The sequence below is a fragment of the Sprattus sprattus genome (genome assembly GCF_963457725.1).
Source record: "Sprattus sprattus genome assembly, chromosome: 7".
Classification (NCBI taxonomy): Eukaryota; Metazoa; Chordata; class Actinopteri; order Clupeiformes; family Clupeidae; genus Sprattus; species Sprattus sprattus.
The window spans coordinates 2,360,252-2,368,255 of NC_137926.1; the positions used below are offsets into that span (position 1 = coordinate 2,360,252).

Sequence of the window (8,004 nt, forward strand, 5' to 3'; positions counted from 1 at the left end):
CACACACACACACACACACACACACACACACACACTCATGCACACACACACACACACACACACTCTCATGCACACACACACACACAGACACACGCACACTCATGCACACACACACACACACACAAGTGTTTATCACATATAATGATTATGTAGACATAAGACACACATTTTATTCAAGATTAATCACAACACTGAATTATGTCCTTCTGACACACACACACACACACACACACACACTGGATAATCTCCTCCTGCAGGCCAGTGGAAGAGGAAGTGAGCAGAGAGTGGCTAACCATCTGAACACTCTCCAGCTGATACACACGTGTGTTTGTGTGTGTGTGTGTGTCACTCTTGCAAGAAAGTCTCAAGATGTTGCGGAAGTGGTCTCATGAAATAACAATGGGCCTCATTCTCGACCTTTTTCTGTAATTCTTCAGAAATGTTTCTTACACGACTTCGCAAAAACAACGTAAGAGAAACGCTTCCGCTGCATTCCCGCACGCTTGAAAATGTGTTCCTAAGCAGCCGAAGTCTTCTCAGCTGGGTTCCTTCCGATTAGTTTCTTAGGTTGATGCGCGTTCTCGTGAAAGTGGATTTGCATACATACACGCCCTGCCAGCTCCTTATTAGGAGACGCAATTTTAGAAACTTGTGCTGTCGCAATCTCCCGAATCCACCTCGTAACAGGTGTTCATTAATAAGGTGGAGATATTGTATTACGTTGAACGTCCGAAGTCCGTAAAACACATTTAAGTAGTCACTTTTTTTTTTTTTTAATCGAAAAATAAGCACCATAGGTGTGAAGACCGGTCCCAAGTACGAGTATAAAGTGTAGTCCGTCCTGTTGTTCGAAATGGCCACCATAGGGGTGAAGACTGGCCACCAGTAGTAGTATAAATTGCAATAAATTCATTCCTTACTTCTTAGAGATTGAGCTTTGTGTTTATTTATTTATTCACTTACATTTGCAGTGTTCATGTCATTCACAATCAGTCTCTTATCAGACGCGGCCTTTGTCCAAAGTGACGTACAAGGGAGAGAACAGTCAAGCTACGAGCCATATAGACCTAGTGTAACAATAAACACTACCTCGTATAATTATGACTATAAATGTGAAACGTAATTGTTAATGATACAAATATTCTCGTATTTATTATTATCATAATTATTTTAATCCGAGGATGTCTGTAGAGTTGACGTGAACGCAATCACCAACGGGTTCTCACAAATTCGCCCGTTAACCCTTTTACTGTAATACGGAGTTTTTTCAAATGTCATTCCTCAACGCGATTCCTCAAATAACCACAAGATGGCCCGTGGAATCCCATTTGAGAAGATTCCGGTAGAGTTACGACTGCTATTTCGAGTTCTGAAAGTTGTCTGAAGTTCAGAAGAAAGCACAGAAGAAAAAAATAACGAGAATGCAAATGTTTTCATAAATGTTTCCGAAGTGGAGTTCCTTCTGAAATCCTTCGGAAAGTCTTCCCAACTGCTGTCGAGAATGAGGCCCAATGTTCTTTCTCATTTAAAGATTGTCACCTTAATTATTTATTCTCTATAAAATAAATATTAACATGCACTTGAACCCACCCTCTTTTGGCCCAAAGCCAGTCAGTCAGCACTGTTCACTTGAACTCCTAAGGGTTGGTGTGATTGCTATGATAATACTGTTTACTTGAACTCCTAAGGGTTGGTGTGATTGCTATGATAATACTGTTTAATTGAACTCCTAAGGGTTGGTGTGATTGCTATGATAATACTGTTTAATTGAACTCCTAAGGGTTGGTGTGATTGCTATGATAATACTGTTTAATTGAACTCCTAAGGGTTGGTGTGATTGCTATGATAATACTGTTCACTTGAACTCCTAAGGTTTGGTGTGATTGCTATGATAATACTGTTCACTTGAACTCCTAAGGGTTGGTGTGATTGCTATGATAATACTGTTCACTTGAACTCCTAAGGTTTGGTGTGATTGCTATGATAATACTGTTTCATTGAACTCTTAAGGTTTGGTGTGATTGTTACGCATAAGCTACTTACTAGCTGCAAAAACCATCCTGAGTTTGCGGCTCACACTAGGCTGGGTTCAGCTGACACCGGACTGGGTCGGGCCGTGATCAGACCACATAAGCAGCAGCTCCAGCCCTAAACTGGCCCATAATTAGCTGCTGAATGGATACATGAACAGATTTAAAAGTGGGCATTACATTGCTTGGAAAATGTGCGTCAGATGTCCACAAAGTTGTCCTGGAAGAAAACTTGCTTCTTTTTGCTCTGACAATGTTCCCCAACTCGGAGGAGTGTTTTTTTTCCCAGCAGGACAATGCTCCATGCCACACAGCCAGGTCAGTGAAGGCGTGGATGAAGGACCACCACATCAGGACCCTGTCATGGCCAGCCCAATCTCCAGACCTGAATCCCATTAGAAACCTCTGGAATGTGATCAAGAGGAAGTTGGATGGTCACAAGCCATCAAACAAAGCCGAGTTGATGATTTTTTGCGCCAGGAGTGGCATAAAGTCACCCAAAGGCAATGTAAAAGAGTGGTGGAGAGCATGCCAAGACACAAGAAAGCCGTGATTGTAAATCAAGTTAAAACAGTAGTACTGTGTTGTTTAAAAATGAATATGAACACTGTTATTTTGACCAGTTGTCATTATTTTACAAATAAATACCCTAAATGACAATATTTTGTCAGTAGTTTATAGAATAAAACACATACAAATAAATAGTTAACCAGAGAAAGTGATCATTTTGAAGTGGTCTTTTTTTCCAGAGCTGTATACACACAACCTGGGCTGTACAACTGGAAGCAAGACGCATTTAAATTGCATATCAATTAGTTGCCAACAGGCAGTATAGAAATGCGAACTTGAATTAAATTAGCATATCAACAAACATGAGAAAGCATTTGGTTTTAATACCCTAATGTAATGGATATTTATTTCCTCAGGAGCCTTAGTGTTGGGTAAAATTGTCTGGAAGAGCATATTGTGCCAATCGCATTACTTTCCATCTCAATCCCTCTTGAGGCCCGAGTGCATATTGCAACATGCTATTTATAGTAACTGTGATTCTTTTTCAACTATGTGTCTAGATCTCCCCACCAGTGTTGCATATTTATTTAAGCAAGATTTTATTTTTTTTCTAGTGGATCTTTGTCGAAGAAATATAAACACACAAACAAATAAATTCCATAGCCTTCTCTGACTCTTAAATCCAGGGAGTTGAAACAGGCACTTTGATCCCTCTGACTTAAAATCAAAGGTTCATAGCGACGCCTACATTACACATTAGATCAGATCAGGCCAGTCCTTCAACCTACACACCAGAAATGAGCTGTGTTGTAAACTTTCATGTATCTGTGCTCACGTGCTGAAGGCACTCACCCTCCCAAAAGAACAACGGAACCACAGAAGAGTGTAATTAAAAGCTGGGATAATTCAGAGATTGCAACACTTTAGCACTGCAATAATTATTGGCGCCGTTGATAGGTCTACCATGGGCGCACATAGGCGAGAGCTATAAATAGACAAAATAGACACCTATTATCCTATTGGACCCAATTCTAGCATGGGTCGGGCCTTGTCCTGGTTCTAATACAGTCCACATCCGGCCCAGATTAGGTCCAGGAATGGATGCCGTCTGTTTATCAGCTAATCACGGTATGCCTTACCACTCAGAAGTATGAAGAGTGAAGTGAGCAGAGTGGCTAACCATCTGAACACTCCCCAGCTGGTACACACTAGTGTGTGTGTGTGTGTGTGTGCCTTACCACTCAGAACTATGAATAGAGTGAATACATTATAATGCAAGGAGCAGATGTTTCGCATGGTACCGTACCTCGCGACGTTAACGAAAGCAAAGCTAAATTGAAACATGCGGGTCTAGTGACGCATCGGTGGTAGAAACTAGACCAACTCTGCATGGTTACAACGTAGCCTGCTTTTGGTACCAACAGTGTATGTGTTTATATTGTCTGAGTCAGAAAAGACAATGGAAATATGCACTGTTGATTGACACAGTGTTAACTGACACAATTCCACTGATTGTTTTGATATTAAGTGCGTTTATTTGTCTCAACTGTTTCAACTTAAGTCAGACATGATGAAGTGACACACAGACAAACACATCTGACGTGAAGAGAGTACTGATACTGATACTGGACTGGCGGTAAATCACAGGTCGATGAGAGAAGGGCAGCGGTGTCCACAGGTGGCTCGGCTTAACCAGGGGGCCAGCCCATCTGGCGTCCGCCCATGACGTGGATGTGGATGTGGTAGACGGACTGGCCGCCATCCGGCCCCTCGTTCACGATCAGACGGTATCCTTTGGACAGCCCCAACTGATCCGCACACTTCTTGGCCACGATCATCATGTGACCCAGCAGCTGAAATGATCACAAGTAGGACTAATGAACGTAGACACACACACACACAAAAGATGCAATGCCTATAGCCTGCATCATAAGCCTATTTCTTATTTCTGATGTCCTCAAGACAAGCGACGGATCCTGAGTAAAATACCTCCTTTTGAAAGACCTTGGTGTACTATAAACACACGTTTTGAACCATCTGTATAGGACACATCAGTATGTCTGCTCTGCCTATGACTGAAAACAGGGCAACAGCACGAGATGTTGTATGGTGGCGCTTTTCTCAGCGCTAACTGGGTGTTTCGGACCCGTTATAAAAACGTCTAAGTCCTAGAGACGTTATTTTGTAATGTCCCCCCTCCAACAAGACCATCAGAGTTCACAGACAGTACAGTTAGATTAGTTGTGATGATGTTGCGATTCATATCTTCATAACACTGAGGCGGTATTACAGATTTATTTTAATATGAACACACAAACACACTTGTTCTTCTGTTAATATGAATGAGCAGCACACAAACACACTTGTTCATCTGTTAATATGAATGAGCACATAAGCACACTTGTTCTTCTGTTAATATGAATGAACACACAAACACACACACACACTTGTTCTTCTGTTAATATGAATGAACACACAAAAGCACACACACACACACAAACACACACTTGTCCTTCGCCACAGTGCCACTTACTGCAGCATCGTCGTCCTCCGCTTTAGAGATTTGGGTTATGGGTTTCCTCGGAACCACAAGAAAGTGAGTGGGAGCTTGGGCGGCCACGTCGTGGAAGGCTACGCACTGAAAATAGGAGAGTAAATCAATGGCTTTGTAGCTCTAGTATAGAAATGAAGTGCAGTGTCTTTAAGACGTAGCAGCAGTCTTTCACAATTTGACAGCGGGCATAAGCTATGGCCTGACGAGCTTAACAATATTGTTCAGCCACATCACAAATGCACAACTGTAACGTATATACAAGGTATCATTTAATTACATTTCTATGCAGATACTGGACATCGGGATTTGGGGTTATACAGCAGGTGCAGGCTGGAGAAAAGCTACTTGAAATGGCATGTCCATATTAGCAGGCTAATTTGGTAGCTATAGAAAGCACGCCAATTATAACAGCATTGCAGCATTAGCAAGGCAAGAGGCAGCTAGCAAACCACTGTGGCAAAACCTTCAAAGCAAGCAATACAACAACAGATGAGGAATGCACACCTGGTCATCTTCAAAAAATATATTGGCAGGAATCTCTTTACGAATTATTTTTCCAAAAATAGTGTCGCCTCCTGGCTTTGCACCCTGAGCCTTTTCTATTTCATCAGCCATAGTGCCAGACTTTCCTTTCCAAAACCGGCGCTAACTAACTGTATGCGTGCACGGAGTTTATACTCCCCCAAAACAAATGCTATTGGCTGAAGAAAGGAAAGCCTCAACAGCAATTTGCTTGCCACACTGTCAATCATATTTCTCTAAACAGTTATTGTGCGCATTGTCGGGCTATATAAACCAAAGAGTTTTGTAGTAAATATAAATACATATTTAAAATAAACGCTTCAATTAAAACTAAAGAATATTCTCTATGCTTTTTTGAAATATTAAAACGTTAGGGGGAGGGTCTTATGACCAAAGGTCTTTTCCTCTTTGACGTAGCGGAAGGACGTCACTAAGTCAAAATGGAGTCACGTTTGAAGGTTAGTTACGAACTTTTACATTTTGTGCCCTTTTTGTCATTTGTACTTTACACATTTCCTTGTTGTACATTCGGGTGACCAGCTGTTTGGGTGGTACATCTATTGCTTTGCCATTTATGAATGGAGTCCATCGTTTAGAGCATGTAAAGCCTCAGAGACCAGAAGATATGTTCAAGCTGATGTTAGCTGTCGTCTACCAGAGCTAACCATAACATTGAGTCATGATCTGTGTACTGCAGTGATTATTTCAGTCAGAAATCACATGAACAGATCGATAACGTTACCGTCTCTTTCTGTGTGTCGTTTGATTTAGGTACTCCGAGTTTTTAAATCTCTTCACAGAACCAGAATGATAGTTTTCCAAGAAGATCACAAGGCATTGACAGGTGAGGGCAATTTCTGAATGATACTCAAAACCCTTGAGGGTATTTAGCCTATGTGTTGAAATAACACTATGAAACAATTTGACACTTTTTTGAGGTATGGTTTTTATAGGCAACTAGTTTTGGTACCATCCTCAAATTCATAGCATATGGACATGTGAAGGACAGATAAATGCCTCTGTGTTCCCCACTAGCCATCCAAGATATGCCCCATGTAGTTCTGTGTAACAGGCTGGAACCCCCTGCAAAAATGGAAGAAAAGCTTTCACAGCATGACATTGCCAGCTATACTGCCAAAAGACACCAGTTAATGTGTTGGCAAGCTTCTATCAGTGTCAGCTGGGCTTTTGATGGTGTTTGTAAGGTTTTTGCATACATCTTACGTAGTTAGCTTACTAGTTTTGGAACAGAAGTCGTATAGCTGCTTTAAAGCCACAAGACTAGTGTAATATGTGATTTCTCCCTATGGTTGTCTGATTATTGTGTTATTATATTGAATTGTTTTTGTCTTATGAAAGCTGCAAAACTGAAGATAAATGAGGAGTTTAGGAAGAATATGCATGAAACATCCGGAGAGAATATTCAAAAGGTATGATTTAAGTATTTAAGTACATTTCACCACCAGATATACAATGTTGATTCTTATGCATATGAGAAATGGCTAATATATGGGTGGGTCTAACAGAGAAATGTTAATTTAGCCTACTCTTGATTGTGGATTTTAAACAGCTCCACAAATACAGTAGGCCTATGTAGAGAGAGAGCATGTAGAGCCATGATCTTTTTTCAGCAAACCCTTCTGTTGCGTTCCCCAGATGATTAAAACTGCTTCAAATGTTGATGCAGTACTTCGCAGCAGTGTTATACAAATGGAGCACGTTGGAGAAAAGTTGTGTAAGTCAAAATGTTTACTTGTTTTTACCATGGCACTATATATCCCAGTGTTATCCCAGTTCGTGGTTGATAAACACAGGCTACCTTTCACAGTAAAATGTACATTTCATGTTTTCTTCCACAGTACTACGACCGAGAGAGGACCTGCTTCTAGAAAATGTACCTTACTGCGATACACCAAGAAAGAAGACATGATCTAATTTTGGATTTTGTTTTAATTTTTCAAAAACTGCTGTCTCACCGTGTGCCATTTATTTAATTCCCACATCTCATCAACAAGCAGCTCTGCCGTGAAGGTAGAGAAACACAATAAGTTTCATGGGACCCTTGTTGTAAATAGTTTTGTGTTGTTGTTACGCTGAATAAATGTATGAAAGTATGACATTTTTTTTTTTTTTTTTGCTTTCTTCCCCAAACACGGCGGTGCATTACATTAATCTATGTTAGATTGGCACTGACATTCTCATTTATGTCCTCAAGACTTAGCCAGCATAGAGGTCTATATCACCTCCGTCAGTTGGTCTCTACACTTGCGAATGAATAGGCAGGATTGGATTCCTATGTTCTTCTAACAGTTCTGGTTTGTTAACGGTGTGATGTGTACGTGGTTTGTGAAATATAAAATAAATTAATTCTGAAAAGATGATATTCCA

General features: G+C 40.7%; 2 protein-coding genes across 2 annotated transcripts; one reads left to right on the forward strand and one right to left on the reverse strand.

Annotated features, from left to right (window-relative positions):
• Nucleotides 1-4,052: 4,052 nt before the first annotated feature.
• Nucleotides 4,053-5,738, reverse strand: hint1 (histidine triad nucleotide binding protein 1). The gene is made up of 3 exons (XM_080842768.1): nucleotides 5,599-5,738; nucleotides 5,074-5,178; nucleotides 4,053-4,393 (listed from the first exon to the last, which is right to left on the reverse strand). The coding sequence occupies exons 1-3, from the start codon at nucleotides 5,707-5,709 to the stop codon at nucleotides 4,229-4,231; spliced, it is 381 nt and encodes a 126-aa protein (XP_080698894.1). The 5' UTR covers nucleotides 5,710-5,738; the 3' UTR covers nucleotides 4,053-4,228.
• Nucleotides 5,739-6,019: 281 nt separating this feature from the next.
• On the forward strand, nucleotides 6,020-7,728 carry lyrm7 (LYR motif containing 7). Its single transcript, XM_080842865.1, has 5 exons — nucleotides 6,020-6,074; nucleotides 6,388-6,460; nucleotides 6,976-7,046; nucleotides 7,273-7,351; nucleotides 7,476-7,728. The coding sequence occupies exons 1-5, from the start codon at nucleotides 6,057-6,059 to the stop codon at nucleotides 7,544-7,546; spliced, it is 312 nt and encodes a 103-aa protein (XP_080698991.1). The 5' UTR covers nucleotides 6,020-6,056; the 3' UTR covers nucleotides 7,547-7,728.
• The last annotated feature ends 276 nt before the right edge of the window (nucleotides 7,729-8,004 follow it).